The sequence below is a fragment of the Delphinapterus leucas genome, chromosome 16, assembly GCF_059928025.1.
Source record: "Delphinapterus leucas isolate spDelLeu-1000000601 "Yukka" chromosome 16, BTC_Dleu_Yukka2, whole genome shotgun sequence".
NCBI lineage: Eukaryota > Metazoa > Chordata > Mammalia > Artiodactyla > Monodontidae > Delphinapterus > Delphinapterus leucas.
Window position 1 is genome coordinate 33,131,308 of NC_143144.1, and position 15,799 is coordinate 33,147,106.

The 15,799-nt window shown below is 58.1% G+C and overlaps 1 protein-coding gene across 13 annotated transcripts in view; it reads left to right on the forward strand.

Annotated features, from left to right (window-relative positions):
* The window catches only part of ZMIZ1 (zinc finger MIZ-type containing 1), a 230,684-nt gene that overhangs the window by 195,476 nt on the left and 19,409 nt on the right, over positions 1-15,799 (forward strand). For 10 of the 13 annotated variants that reach the window (XR_016388087.1, XM_089897764.1, XM_089897762.1 and 7 more), the window contains 4 exons: positions 9,576-9,690; positions 10,742-10,959; positions 11,925-12,123; positions 13,079-13,369. Coding sequence is in view for 12 of the 13 variants with exons in the window: in XM_089897764.1 (XP_089753890.1) it covers positions 9,576-9,690; positions 10,742-10,959; positions 11,925-12,123; positions 13,079-13,369 (823 nt within the window). In the remaining variant the exon portion in view is untranslated. Of the gene's footprint in view, positions 1-7,836; positions 8,736-9,575; positions 9,691-10,741; positions 10,960-11,924; positions 12,124-13,078; positions 13,370-15,799 lie in introns of those variants that run through there. The other 3 variants (XM_022590990.3, XM_089897760.1, XM_089897763.1) reach the window with 3 other exon arrangements.

A 15,799-nucleotide genomic window follows, 5' to 3' on the forward strand; every position in this document is an offset into this window, starting at 1 on the left:
ACCATCGAGGCGCTGCCGGGAAGTCTGGTACTGGCCACGCTTTGTAAATCGAATTAGAGTTAGTTGATTCTTGGAGCCAGAAGGGAACTTAGAGTTCTTCGGTCCAGCACCTGCCCGAGCAGGATGGCCCCCAACATGTGGCTGCTTCCCTGCCCCGCTCAGACCCTTCTCAGGGTCACTGGCTCGTTACGCCCTCGGCCAGGACTCTGGCAGCTCTGATGCTTAGAACAACCCCCTTCTGTAGGTGTTTCTGAGGACGGGGTGCTGTTGGCATTTGGGCCAGAGTAGTTTTTTATGGTGCAGGGGTTTGCAGGACGTGCCATGTCTTGGTCCCTGCCCACTCGATTCTCCTAGTGACCCCCAGGCATTGCTAAAGGACTCTCACATGTTTGGGGGGTGGAGGTATCACCTGTGGTTAAGAACCACTGCTCTAGAGAGGCAAAACCCTCCTCCGTCCACCTTCCCCCTCTTGCCCCCCGCTCGGCTAAAAAGCCACAGGTCTTCTCCAGCTGAACTGCTGCCCAGCCGCTGAGTACAGGCTGTGGCTGAGTGCAACCCAAGCTACACACTTTGCATTTACCCTTGCTACCTTTTACCTCCTTAACTCTCCATCCTGCCAGAGTCATCCTGCCTCTCATGATCCCACGTCGCATGTCCTTCTCAGCCATCCCTTCTCCAGGTCATTTCAGTAAAGCTGCCTCTGATGGCAGGCCAGCCCCTCCGGGGACCTGCCGCAGACCCGCTTGGCCGTGACCGCAGCCAGCCCTTGGCCAGGTCTCTGCTGAGTTGAGCTGAAAGCATGAGACTGCCTGGTCCTAGGGTTAAACAGATGAAGGGTGTCTCTGCTCCAGGAGCTGACTCTCACTGGTTGGGGAAATAAGACTCAGTGAGGCAAAATTGGGAGCTGGCAGGTGGAGGCAGGGTTAGGGTGAGTTGACTTTGGCGTTCTCTAGGAGGAAGATGGCCAGGGTGAGACAGTCAAGAGGCCCAGAGGATATGGGCCTTGACCTTGAAGGACTTGGGCTGGAAGCTGGGCAGATAGCATCCTATGAGTTCGAACTGGCTTTCCCAAGAAGTGCTATGGGCTAAAGAGCCACTGGCTGGTACCCAGTGCCCTGCTAAACACACACACACACACACACACACACACACACACCTCTTCAGCCCCTTGTACGTGCCCATGGAGTGCTAGAGAGGGTGAAGCAGGCAGCCTCTCAGAGAAGGGAGAGCTGTGTGCGTTGGAAGACGTGCTAAGTGTTGATGGGTAACAACACAGCAAGGTGACAGGCATTCTGGACCATATCCTACACCCCAAGGACAGAACTGGAAGGGAAATGCCCAGAGCAGGACAATGACTTGCCTTAGAACACACGGCCAGGAAGGGGCAGGGTGCCGAACCACACACAGCGCTCTACCCTTCACCCTCCCACGAGCCATTCAAGACCAGTGACGTGGTATCTGGTCATTAACCCGATCCTAAGCCACACCTCGCCCTATTTCCCGATTTATAGTGGGACAGTTGAGACCAGAAGGAAGTATCATGTGTTGAACAAGGCCCAACCCATGTCCATTCCGACCAGGGCTGTTCCTAGGGCACATTGTGGCCTGTGATTAGAGATCGGCTGCTCTCTACCTGTAACTTCATGCATTTCCCCAAGGTGGGGAGTCCCTTATTTCCAGAGAAACTCCAATGGGGTGCGTCACCTTCTAAGTCCCTCATGTAATTTCCCAAACAAGAAGGAAAGAAAGTGGAAGAGAAAGTCAAATACTGTCACAGCTAGGAAAGTCTTCTGCCCGCCCTCCTCCACAGCTGTATTGAATGACTTGGAGGAAGGAAGCTTCTCTTCCCCTTTCATTAAGGAGACCTCAGGCGGGGGGGTGAGCTTAGGGACCCTGCGTGTTCAGGATTCGGTGCTCAGAGGTGTGTGGCTATTCCAAGACGCAGGGGTCCTTGTCTGAAGGTTCTGAGGACAAGCAAACAGGAGAGCGTAAGGGAGCCAGGATGCCTGAAGCCCCAGGCCGGTGGGCTAGGAGGCTGTGACTGTTGTATTTCTGTAGTTCAGGCGTCACGGTCACATCCATTACAGGCCATGGAGGTCGGCCCCACAGCATCAGTCTGTGAGTTGGGGCCTGTGCCCAGGACCCCTGGAGCCAGCTTCTGAGCGTGCCAGCGGTTAGGAGGAATCCTGGGTACCCACACGTTTGGCTCGCGCTGTGGTTCGTGGAGCAGCCTGTGGGCTCGTCCCCGTCTGGTCCTGACCACTGAGCCGTCGGTGTGCAGTCCTCCCACTTTATAGAGGTGCGCAGAGCACCGCACAGGAGAAGGGAGGCTGGGAGAGGCCAGCCCAGGGCAGGAAGGGGCCTCGGGCCTGCGGCCAGGCAGCAGGATCCCTTCACAGTCCCTGCAGTGACCCAGACTTGTTGCCAACGAGTATTTCTGTCTTCTTCCAGATATTTAGTGAGTGGCTGAAAAAGCCGTTTGTGATGAGCACATTGTCCATGTGCAAGTCAGTGCTACAACAGTAATGGAAAGCCTAATAAATCTTGTGTATACTCTTAATTTGATTACAGTCAAAGTCCACTAGAGCTGGGGAAGCCTCCAAGACCAAGGGGTGCCACCCTTCCCCTCCAGGTGAGGGATTTGCAACCCCCAGAGGAGAGGTTCCTGGGAGGGGCCTTGGGGCTCCCCTCGGATTCTGGGCACGGCCCTGTGCTCCCCTCCAATCCTGAGCAGGGCCCTTAGCTCCACTCCGTATAGCAGGCGGGGTACAGGCCCTGGAGCCAAGCTGCCCAGCATTGAGTTTCAGCTCTGCCGTCTTCTCTCTGGGTCACTTTGAGCAGCTCTGTATCCTCTCTCTACCTCCGTTGCCTCACGTGTTGCAATGGAATGACAGCAGCAGAGGACTTCACGCTTGTTGCCAGGCCTGGACACGGGGAGCCCCGTGGACGAGTCATTATTCTCTGAACCCTCAGCTTGGGGCCATCAGACTCAGATGTGTTCATTCACGGTCAACCAACAAAGAAGGGATCAAGCAAAACTGACTGCCGGTCCTCTTCTTCCCTTGGTCCCATCACACCACCTTCACCGCTTTTCATTTTTAGCTCTTTTTTGTACAGCCACACCGAAAGCTCAGTTTGTAATAGACCCCTCTTCTTGCCCCCAGGAAAAGAGAAAAAAGCAATGAAAGGGAGACTGAAGGATCTATAAATCCGTCAGTTCCAGATTGCCAAGATGCAAGGATCTTTTCCTTTTCTCCTTCCTCTTGAAAAAATTTAAAGCCCTCTAATACGCAGTTAGCTGCACCAGTTCCTCCCTGAGTTTCACCGCAGGGAGGGAAGGAAGCAGCCCCCACTAATTGTGATGATGGAGAGAGCTGCTAATGGTCCCCCTAAATTAAAGATGGTGGGAGCGTCAGCTCCTCACTGGCTTGGTGTGTCATTAGTGGTAACACTACAGCCTTGTGCAGAGACGGGACCAGTAGAGCCGGATGAGGGAAATTAATTAAGGTCTGACGATACCCTTAATAGGAATTTGTTATTTCTCCCAAATAAAGTGGCTGTGAGAAGTGCAAGGGAAGAAATAATGCAGCCCTCCCTCCCGCTTCCCTCCATGAATGTCTGTGTAGACACTTTCACAGGAGGTGCCCGGGAACCAGGAATCATCACTCCCTCTTTACTCATTTTCTCATATTTAGCAAACATTGGTCAGTGCCCATGGGGCTGGCAAACAGACATGTAAACCGTCTGCTGTAACTACAGTGTGAAGAGCTCTTTGTAAAATATATGAAAAGAAGTGCTAAGGGACCAGAGTACAATGCCCTTGGTGGTCTGCTTAGGAGAGTCACAAAAGGAAGCATCCAGGCTGGGCTCTGAAGTATAGATAGGAGTTTATGAGAGAAAGGAAGGCAGAGGAACACTAAGGAAAGCCTCAGAGGCTTGGAACATATGTTCAACAGGCAGGAATGATAATAACACCCCCTCCCACTGATAGCCTATTTGCAAAACTTCTAAGCACCATCACTGTATCATCAAGTAAATATGGGTACCTACACCCCAATTGAGCTGGAGAAATGGAGAGAAAAGTATAGGTACAGTTGAGCAGAGACTGTCTGCCAGGCACTGTGCAGAATTTTACCTGTATTTGTATGTTTCATCCTAAGCATATTAGTATTAGTCCCACTTTACAGATAAGAAAGTTGAGGCTGACTTAGGTAACACGGCTCAGGTCGTAGAAATCATCAGTGGCCTACCAGAGCCAAGGTTTGACCCCAAAGAATCTAAGTTCCGAGCCCAGATAGTTAACCACTGTGCTTTGAGGCCTCCCTCTGCCGTTTGATTATTAGCTAAAAAAATGTTTAGTCAGAGTCCTTGAATATTTGCCAGTATACTCAGTCCAGGCCAAAGCTAGTGATTTGATGTATAAAGTGTTTTTTTCCTGGGACACTATTTGGGTTTTGTCTGCAGCCAGTCTTTTTTTGTTTGTTTGTTTTTTGTTTTTTTGTTTTGCGGTACGCGGGCCTCTCACTGTTGTGGCCTCTCCCGTTGCGGAGCACAGGCTCCGGACGCGCAGGCTCAGCGGCCACGGCTCACGGGCCCAGCCGCTCCGCGGCATGTGGGATCTTCCCGGACCGGGGCACGAACCCGTGTCCCCTGCATCGGCAGGCGGACTCTCAACCACTGCGCCACCAGGGAAGCCCTGCAGCCAGTCTTTGAAGCATAACTTACGTCTCCTGTGTGCCTTCACTGGCTGGCTTCCCCAAGAACTTTTAGGAAGTTATGCCCCTTCTTGGAGTTCTCATGGACTTCAAGATGGCCTTTGTAATGGATGCTTCCTTGCATTATCGCCATCTTTGTACAGGGAAGCGCCACCTTACTGGACCCTAAGCTCCCTGGGACAGTGGCCAGGCCCACTATTAACCTTACCCTTGACTACCTCTGGGAACCTGGGAGCCTCAGATCCTAAGGCATGTGTCTGTTGAGCTCACTTCAAGGCATTAAATGAGTTCTTGTGTGAAAGTCACTTCACGCGGTTCCTTACATGTAGAAGCCACTCAATGAATCATAACAGTGGTAACAGCAGCCAGTAGTTCGAGGGTACCCGGCTGTATTAGGCCTTGCCTTACCCATGTGAGGTCACCTAATCCTCATGGCTGCCCTCTGAGTGAGGGGCTCTTCTCATCCCTGGGTGTGGCGAGGGATGGCACACTGAGGCCTCTGTCCCCCTCCCTGGAGGGCAGGACCTCTCGCTTCCTGGGTGCCGGTGCCCATGTGGTCACAGGCACACTGTAGGTGGTCAGCAGTCAGGCTTAATGAATGAATGCATTCATTCATTCTAAGGCATCCCTCTGAGGCCAAGCACAGAGAGGTGGTGTTTCTTTCTGGCACTTTTATTAGAAGCTTCCTGAGCCCTGCAGGTGTGTGAAGACATCATGCCAGGCACAGGTAGCCGGAGAACCTGGGGCTCCCGGGGCAGAAGGAAAAAGGCAGGAGGGCTTTCGCTCAGGCTCCCACTTGGGCCCCAGAAATGTGAGGAGAAAGTGGAGGTCAGGCCAGTGGATGGGGCGAGGGCTTCCTGGAAGAGGTGGCCTTTGGAAGAGGAGCCTGGAAAGGATGAGTGGCATCTTTTCAGGGTGAGGACGAAGCATCCGAGTCCGAGAAGAGGCACAGAGGTAGGGAAGCAGCTGCCCCTGTGTTGGGAGTTGCTTGGCAGAGCACTGCTGAGAATCCTAGTGGCTTCTGGCACTGGTGCCTCTGTAGGTGGAACAGGATTCTTGGGGCAGGTTTGACTGGACAGGACTGTGTCTGGGGGTGGCTTGTGGCATGAGACCAGACCATGCTGGATTGCAGGTGTGCAGAGCTGGGCAGGACTACTAAGAGTGGGTTCTCAGATCCCAGGGGTGCTGGCCTCCCTCTGAACCAGGTATGGACAGGTGGAGGGAAGTGGTTCCCAGTGGGCAGCCCTGAAATGCCAGGGACCTCTGACCTGGGCTGCGCATGTCTGCTGGGGAAATAGTACTTGCAGAAGAGGCACGCGGCCTCCGGCCATCCCCAAGCCCCTAGGCCTCCTCTTCAGCACCCTGAGCCCCTCCCACCCTGGTAGGGCCCAAGAGCCTGGCTGGTCCTTGACCCTCAGGCACTGGGAGCCAGGCAGCACCCCGCCCCCCACCTCGACAGCAGTGTCTGAGTCTGGGCAGAGACGTCGGCAGGGCTGACTGCCACCGCGGGCCCATGGGGGCGAGTGCCTTTTCCGCGCCAGCAGGAGCCGTCTCCCCAGGAGATGAGTCACAGCCCTGTCGGTGCGGCTGCCACTTCTGCTTTTGTAGCAGGTGCGAGTGGGGGCGAGCGGGTCCCCGAGACCACCCTACAGCATGTGCCTGTCTCCCCCCCGCACGCGTGGAGAGCATCGTGCCAGCAGGGCCTGTGTGCGCGCGCGCACACGTACGTGTACCCCGCACACGCCAGGTGTGCACCTGGGCTCTGGGGTGAACCGTCCAGCCAGACAGCGGAATGCCCAGTTTGGGAACCTTGGTTAAGTTTGCTTCTCACTGAGCTTGGGGCGGAGGGGACAAAACAGGAAGGAGCCGGTTTCCGCCCACAAGGTCCACCCACGAGCTGCAGGGCAGTTGGGAGCTTGCTCGAGGGCCTGTATCCCAGGGAGCTGGGACCTCCCCGCCTGAGGAGGTGAGGCAGCAGCTGTGGGTCCCCGCCAGGCTCGGAGGGGCTCCCGGGGGGCTTTACTTCCTGAGCCTGCCAGGCGTGCACCTCGGCCAGAACCAGACCTCAGCCTGGAGGGTTGGTGGGAGCTTATGGGGCAGGAGTTCTGGGGAGAGAGGACAGACTCGGGCCTAAGCTCTGCTCGGTTGCTGGGGTCCTGTGTTGAGTCCAGGCACACCTAAGGTGAGGGCCCCGAAGGAGGGCAGGTGTCCAGGGTCTCCTCTTTGTTGTTTAAAACCATAGCCTGCAGGGCCTCCCTGTGAGACTGGCGTGCCAGCCCTGGGACCAGCTGGTGCCCCCGGGTCCCCAGTGACCTCCTGGGAGAGTGGGGCTTCTTCCAGCCCAGCTGTGCTGAGGGGCAGGCCCTGCTTGTTTTCCTGTGCTTCTCTGCCCCATCCGGGCTCTCTGGGCTCCCAGACCCCCCAGCGGTGCCCCCCAGATGCAGCGCGTGTGAGCTGTCGGTCACCTTTGGCCTGTGCATCTGGGCCTCACCCCCTTTCCACTGGCCCACGTCACACCTGGCCTGCAGAGGCAGGGGGCCGTCAGGCTGGTTCCCTGAGGACGGCTCCTCTCCCCGCAGTTCTAGGCCTGCTGTTTTCACCCCAGAAATCATGAGTAATGCCAAAGCCTGTGTCACTTTCCAGTTAAGGAAGCCTTTCTGTCTGCAGTCTCCTCTTTGAGCCGCGTCAGACTTAGGCCACGGGGGCCCATGTTCAGACTAGCCGGCCTGAGATCCACAGTAATGCGCACGTTTACCCCGAGACCCCGGGCACACGTGTGCTCGTGCGTAACATCAAGAAGTCAGTTCAAGGGATGATACTCCTCCTTACTATGTGCTCACACTTGATTACTTTCTGTTTTATTCCCTCTTTTTTTCCCCCTCATGGTTCAGTGTCACAGCGCGCTCTTGTGTCATGACCTGCAGTCTGAAGACACAGAGTAGAGCGGGGGTGGGAGTGTGTTGTTCTTATGCCCATTTAACAAATGAGGAGACTGAGTGTGCACAGGCTCGGAAACTTGTGTCGGGGCCCTGAGCCAGGGAGGGGCAGGTGCAGGACTTGTACCCACAGTACCAAAAAAAGGCCAGAGTGAGAGGAAAAGGGATTGGGGCTGGGGGGGGGGGTCCTCTTCTCCCAGGAGGTCAGGACAGCCGCTCCAGTGAGGTGACTTCTGAGCAGAGACAGGAAGGAAACCAGGGGCTGGCCAAGCAGAGAGGGTGTCCAGGCAAGGGGGCAGCGAGGTGAGACAGACAGCATGGGCAGTCAGTGACACGGTCCTCCCTCCAGTCTGACCCAACTTGACTGAGGGCCCCGCCTGGCAAGGAGCAGGGCACAAGGCTCAGACCCCCGGCACCCCTCTGCCCACCTGGCATGCAGTTCTGCGCCTCCTTCCTGGAAGTCTGACCTCTGGGCTGGCTCCCCACACCTCCATTCCCAGTTGCCCCGACCTCTAGGGCCTGGGCTGGCTGCTCGGCTGGGGTATGAGTCAGCTTTTGCTTTCTGCTGACTTCCTGTGTTGAAGGCACAAGTCAGACAGAGAGAGGCATGAGGTGCTTTCCGACCAAGCCACCCTCCTCCAGAAGCCCCTTCTCCCACCTGCCCCCACTCCCCGGCTACCCAGCAGTGCTGCCTTGCAGGCCTCACCCCCGGCGGGATGCCGTGGGCAGAGGTGGTAGCACAGATGTGAGTGCTCTGCTTTTCTGCCCTTTCTGGGGCCGTGTCTGGGATTTTCTCTCAGTAAGAGGCGCTGGAGAGCCAGCGCAGGACCGGCTCCAGGGAAGAGGAAGCCCCAGCCCAGCACTCCTTGGGGGTGGCACCCTTGGCAGGTTCTTTATAACGTGACCTCGCTGGCTCCTTCTCGAGACTGTGCCTCTGCTCCTCTCCCTGGGGTCTGCTGGACCTCACCCTCCATCTGTACCATGGCAACTAATAGAAAGCCACCTCTGAGCACTTACGGTGTGCAGGGCTGGGCGTCGGGCCTTCTGACCTTTGGGGGCTCCTCGGGAGATGCCATCAAACAAGGTGGGTACTACAGAGGAGTACAGAGGAGACTGGGGGAACAGCTGGGGCCAGGGGCTCCCAGAGAGGTGGGAACCAAGATGGGAAGCAGGGTAGGGTGCGATTAGCAATGGGGTAAAACATTCTGCTGTGTGAGTTTGGACTCTGTGTGTAAACACTGGAAGCCGTTGAAGGAAGGTCTTTGATTGTGCCGAGTGTCTTAGGTGTTTGAAGGAGATTGGCTTGGCAGGGAGGTGCGCGAGAGATCGGGGTGGGAGCAGGGGAGGAAGCACAGCAGGTAGGCCAGTACCTGTCATCCAGGAAGAAAACCTGACATAAGGAGGCTCCTTGCAAAGACCAAATCAGCCGGGCAGGGCGGCCACCTCACTCTGAGGGGTCAGGAGGAAGGGGAAGAACCGAGACTTAGACTGGAGCCCTTCTGACCTTTGCTGAGAAAGGACGGGGAAGCTTTGAGGGGAAGCTGGTGCGGAGGAACCAGAGCTGTTTCTGGAGAGCCACTTAGAGCGGAGCGTGGTCGAAGGCAGAGCCTAGATTGAGCCTGCAGGTCTCTCTTCCTCCATAGCATGGCCTGTGGACTTGGGCTAAGGTGAGACAGACAGCCATGGGGGTGGCGCGTCCACAGTGATGGGGGGAGAGGTCGCTGTCATACGATCGGTCACCTTACAGTGTGCACCTGTTCTGCATTGGACACCGTGCCAGGGGGATCCAGAACTGACTGAGAATGGGGGTCACCTGGGCTTGGCTGGGAGCCGCAGAGCATGGTGGGATTAGTAGATGGGGCATGCCTCCGTCTGCGCCTGTGTCTGCAGCCCCTGAGGATCCCCACCCTGTCTCCCTCTGCAGTGATGGGTCGTTCCCCTATGACTCTGTCCCTTGGCAGCAGAACACCAACCAGCCTCCCGGCTCCCTCTCCGTGGTCACCACGGTTTGGGGAGTGACCAACACATCCCAGAGCCAGGTAAGAGCCTGTCCTCCCCCCAGCAACAGCCCCTCCCAGGCAGGGTCATCCCTCGAACCCTGAGGCCCTCGGGTCACCATTGCCATGCTAGCCCTGGTCACTCTCCCAGGCTCTCCCCGGCTGGAAAGACCAGCTTTCAGGGCACACCCGGCTGTGGACACAGCTCTACCCAGGATGGGTCCACACCTGCCCCAGGAGGATGGCCCCTGGCCCCTGTGCACTGCCCCAACCAACCCTAGGGCCTTCCTGAGGGAATGTTTTTCACCTGACACAGAGCAAGGGGCTCTTTCCTGGCCGGCATTTACTTTGGTTGGATAAATAGGAGAACTTCCTGTGTTATTGGCCTCAGGGCTCCAACACCTGGGGTCTCTGACCCTGGACGGCCTGGGTTAGATTTCAAAAGATTGAGCCTAAAACTTGCGACAAACTCCACTTCACATCCCTAGTCTACCCTGCCTCCCGCTCCTGTTCCTTCCTCCTTCCTCCACTCCTTCCTCCACTCCTTCCTCTCCCTGCTGCTGGGCCTCTGCCATGCCCACGTGAAAGGCTCAGGGCCGCTTGCCGCCCTGGAGGGAACCAGTGCACTTACCTGTGGTCTTGGGCCACAGGGAGCCCCTCGGCCAGGACCCTGCCGCCCTCTAGAGCTGGCAGGTTGGGCTTCTCTTTGCCCTCACAGAGCAGCAGCCCAGGGCCTCTGTGTGGCTTGACCCTTGGGCATCCAGGCGGCTTTGCAGGGCAGGAGGGCTGAGAAGTCCAGAGCTTTCCCACCTGCCACCTGGTGCTGGACCAGCCTCACCGCCTTCCATCACAGGCTGCTCATCTCCGCTGCCTGCTTCCGGGCTGGGTTACCCCCTTCTAATCATGTATATACCATGGCAACCATCCGTGCCCAGATGAAATGAACGGCCCCCCCCCGCCCTTCTCCTCCTTTTCCTCAGTCGTCCTTCCTGTTTTGCCTCTGTCTCCACCCCCACCCCTGCCATTTTTCCTTTTCCATCTCCATGCCACCTGGTGTACCCACTTGGGTGACAGCCCCTCTCTCTGCCCACAGGTCCTCGGGAACCCTATGGCCAATGCCAACAACCCCATGAATCCAGGCGGCAACCCCATGGCGTCGGGCATGACTACCAGCAACCCCGGCCTCAACTCCCCACAGTTTGCTGGGCAGCAGCAGCAATTTTCAGCCAAGGCCGGCCCCGCTCAGCCCTACATCCCGCAGAGCATGTACGGCCGGCCCAACTACCCTGGCAGCGGGGGCTTCGGGGCCAGGTGAGCAGGGAGCAGCCTTCGCAAGGGGCACATCAGCCCTGCCCTTCCCCTCCAGGCAGGCTTAGGAGTCAAGTGTGAATCCCAGCACGTGCTTCCTGGCCTGGGAAGCATGGGGAGCCTGGCGCTCCCCTTCTTCTCAGGTATCCCGTCTGCCTGCGGGGCACAGTCTTCCTTTATTGTGGGGGCCGGCCGGCAGGCCAGACACTGCACGGCCGGGGCGCATTCTGAGAGCCGTCAAGCCCGTGGGGTTGAAGGGCTGCAGTTGCATTTCTCAAATGCCCCTTCTCTGTGTCATGTCTTTATACGTTGGGAGACGCTGAGAGCTGGGTGGCAGAAGGGTCAGCTCTGCTCTGCTGGTGTGGAGGAAGAGGTGCAGGGCTGGGGTCCCTCGGTCCAAGGGAGGGGGAGGGCAGGGAGGGGCGTGGGGTGGGGCAGAGGCACCCCATTCCTCCTCTTGCCGCCCGCCCTGCTCTGCCCAAGGCTGCCCTGTGGCCTCACCCCTGCCAGGCACCCTGGGGCCAACCGCAGCCCTGCCACGTGTCAGCGCAGTAGGGCCTCATGGTGAAGCCCAGCTGCATCCCCACCCTGCCCTCCCCTGCCAGAGGCCCTGGGCCGGTTGCTCGGGTTCTTTGAGGCTAGGTGTCCTCCAGAAGGTGGGCTGACGGGTGTGCCCGAGGGCGCCATGACCTAGTACCTAGGAGCAATGGCTGTCTAGCACCCGGGTGGGGCTCCCGGAACACGGCAGCTTGGCGGCTTGGTGGTTGCCAAGTGGCACGAGGGGCTGACAACCCCCAGGAGGCCCCTGTCCCCGCCGGGCTCTTAGTCTAGACCTCCCCGCTCTGTGAGCTGTGGACACAAGGGCCTGGCACGGCCTGACCTCTCCCTCCCCGCCCAAGGCGGGCGTGTCATGGGTTCATCTTGAGATTCAGGCAGCATCTAACTCTTCCTTCTTCTCTCCCTCGCAGTTACCCTGGGGGTCCTAATGCCCCAGCTGGCATGGGCATCCCTCCGCACACCAGGCCGCCCGCTGACTTCACTCAGCCGGCAGCCGCCGCTGCAGCAGCCGCGGTAGCAGCAGCAGCGGCCACGGCCACGGCCACAGCTACGGCCACTGTGGCAGCCTTGCAAGAGACACAGAATAAGGATATAAACCAGTATGGACCGGTAAGGGCCACACGCCAGGCAGACAGCCCCGGGGATCAGAGCTGGGGTGTTGGTGTCTGTGTGCCGAGGGGAGCTGATGGCGTCAGGGTGCACTTAGGTTTTCTTAGAAGCACAAGGAGGGGCGTGTGTTAGGGTGTGGGCGTATCAGTGTGGTTGAGAGTGGTGGGGGTGTGTTTGGGAGCTTGTGTTTGTTCTGTGTGGGTTGGTGGCTCGTGTGTGTCTGTGTATGGGGAAAGATGTTCCATATTGCAGTCTGGGCCTCTACTCACCAAAGAGCAGGCTATGTCTAAAGTAGCCTTGTCACCAGTCTGTCCCCCCCGGTGGCCTCTGAAGACCAGTGCTCTCCTAGTCATCCCATCTGTGTATCCTGCCCAGGTCCCAGCTCTGCTCCCCTGACCTTCAGAAGGATGGGGTGGGGTGTGAGGAGAGGGGGAGCCCCCCCCCCGCAGAAATGCAGGACAGGCCTGGAGGTGGGAAGTTCAGGATGGGGACAGCAGGGCAGGTGGGCACAGGTGGGAGCCGAGGCCGCCTCAGACTGCAGATGGAGGGTGTGTGTCCATTGGCTGAGGAGCAAGGGCGGGGCTGGGGCTTCCAGGAAAGGGGCCCTTGCCTCCATCCTTATCCACCTCCATCCTCCCATTCCCCTCCCCACCCCTGCACCCTCTTTCCCGTTCCTTGCCTGCCTCCCTGGAAACGCTGCCTGTGCATTGGAGTGACTGCACCCCACCCCTCGGGCTGCACCTTTCCTGTGAGGCCTGCAGAGGGCAGCAGCGAGCCCACGAGGCCGGTGGTCCTTTGGGACCTGGTCGCCAGCTGCAGCCGCACAGGAAAGTGCCCAGCCTCCAACCCCGAGCCCCCCACGTCCCCCGCCCTTCCTTCCTTCCCTGCACTTCCAATGCATGTGGCATTTTATTCTTTTTTTTTTTTTTTTTTTCTTCTTCTTCTCCCGTTGAAGGTCTGTTCCTCTTTCCAGATGGGTCCCACCCAGGCGTATAACAGCCAATTCATGAACCAGCCCGGGCCTCGGGGGCCTGCCTCCATGGGGGGCAGCATGAACCCCGCAAGCATGGCGGCTGGCATGACGCCCTCGGGGATGAGTGGCCCTCCCATGGGCATGAACCAACCCCGGCCACCCGGCATCAGCCCCTTTGGCACACACGGGCAGCGGATGCCCCAGCAGACCTACCCGGGCCCCCGGCCCCAGTCCCTTCCCATTCAGAGCATAAAGAGGCCATACCCGGGAGAGGTGAGTGTGACAGCTGGCAGCCGGTGGGCAGGGTGGGAGGTGGGGAGGACACGGGTGCTGTGGGTAGTCCCTTGAAAAGGGCATGGATTGACCTTCGGGAAACCTGGACTAGAAGGCAGGATCTTAGGAGTCAGGTGCTCCTGAGGTTAAGGTCAGCTCTGGCGTTTCCCATATAGCAGACCCTGAGCAAGTGACGTCACCTCCTGGAGCCTCCGTTTTTTCTTTTGCAAAAGGCAGTGACGATCCAGTCCACCTCCTGGGGCTGCCTGGGAGTCTTGAGTGAGGGGGGCTGTACGTGAAGCGCCTGGCCCTGGGCCGGCATGGGCGGGCACTTATTGGCAAGCAGTAGCCGCTGTTAGGATTCTCTTCTGTCTTGACATAGACACTAGCTGGGCGACTTTGGGTAAGGAACTAAGCCTCCTTGGGTCCACATTCCTCGCACCCACATGAGGGCACCTCACACCCAAGAGCGAGAGATGAGACAAAACCCTGTAAAGATCTAAAGGCCGTGCACATGGGAGAAGTGACTGGAAGGCAGACAGCATGTTTCTTGGGGCTCTGTCGGGAGGAAGGCTGCCCATTGGGGTGCCCAGCCACCTCAGCCGCGAGATCAGTGAAGATCGAAGGAAGCGAACCCACACCTCCTGTCCTCCAGGAACCAAGACTTAAGCAGGAAAGATAAGGTCTAAGCTGGAACTCACAAAGGAATGATGCACCTTGGGGTGTGTGGAACTCAGCGTGAGGTCAGGAGAAGGACTTCCTGGAGGGGGTGTCACAGGGCCTTCAGCGAGCACCCAGAAAACGGGTTGGCAGCAAATGGCCTATGTGGGTACCTGGGTAAGGATGTAGTTCACCTGCAGAAGGCACAGAGACCCCAGGATCGTGGCCCCTGCACACGCTCCTCGAGAGGCCCACCTTGATTCCTCACCTGGACAGGGCCCTTCCCGAGCATCACCCAGTGCTCTGCTAGCACACACCTCTTCTCAGGTTGGCTTCACCCCGTCTCAGAACTGTGCCTTCTGCTTGGGCTTCCAGTGCGTTTAGAGCCCAAAGACCCTGAGTTCCTTGAAGGTCTATGTGCTTCCCCTCAGCATCCACCCTTACTTGGGCTAGAATGCAGCTTGGACACTGATGGGGATGTCCTGGGTCCAAGAGGGGAGATGTCAGGGACGTCCTCAAACACCCAGGAGCCGGGGTCAGGCCCAGACCCCCTCCAGGTGGGCAGCAGCTCAGGGAGAAGCTGGAGAAGGATGGCAGCTCCCGAGGCCCTGGCTGTCCTTGGGGGTGGGGGGCCTCGACCCGTGGGCCTCACTCCCATGCACAGCCCCCACATGAGTTCTGGGCCCTCTCAGCCCCCTCTGTGCTCAGACTCCCGGCGTTCCCTCTGGCTGGGCTGGGAACGCATCTGTAGGCCCAACCTCAGCTGCTGGCACCCAAGGAGGCGATCACAGAAAAGGTCAGAATTTCCGGTCATTAGCCTGACGTCAGCCCTGTGCCTGTACCGGTGTTAGCTCCCCAGCTCTTACCTGTCACAGCAGGGCACACCAAAGGCTCTCAGTTATCTTTACTAAGTCCTCAATAGACTGCTGGTACTACCCAGCTACAAAATGCCCGACGCTGGGCTGTGACACCGGTGGCCACAGACTGCACGCCCTGACCCCGTCTGGGAAGACTGGCCTCACCTCTCAGTACACACTCATAGAACCTCTAAGTTGTCGGAACCTGGGGGCGGGAGCGGGGCTCAGGTCACCTGGTCCCGCAGAGGGACTAGTGGACAGGCCCCAGCTCCCCTTCCTGTCCTGCAGTGATGTGATGGGAACCTCACCATCACACAGACCAGCCGCCGTATCGCAACAGTGTGAGCTCCGCAGAGTTCTTCAGCGCGGATGCAGACTTCGCCCTCTTCTGCCGTTTACCCCATCTGTTGAGCGAGTATTAACCGCAGGCCTGTTCTTTGCCAGACACGGAGACACACCTGTCTCCTGGACCTCTGAGCCTAGAGGGCAAGAGAGAGTTAACAGACAAGAAGTTTCACAGATGGGGAAGAAGCACTGACTCTGCAGGATGTAATGGCCTGGGGTGCCCTGCGGGTCACCTGATTTTACAGACAGGGAAGCGACTGGAGGGTGGGAGTGGCTCTCCCAGGACAGCGATCCTGCCCCTCTCTGGAGCTGTTGCTTCCCCCAAGGGGCTGCCTTGTCCCTTCACCAGCCTGGTTCTCCCGACCTCTGCACCAGTAGCCCAAAACTAAACATCAGTGTGTTGTGCTCAGTGTGGGGTACGGGGACAGTGCCTCCCAGGTTCAGCCTCAGAATGCAAGGGCTGGGGATCACCTTTCTGGAAGTGCATCCTGTTGTCTGTCACATCCTAAGCACTAGGGGAGACCCAAAGGGGGCTTCAGAATCAAGCACCCTCATGATGGCAAGAGCA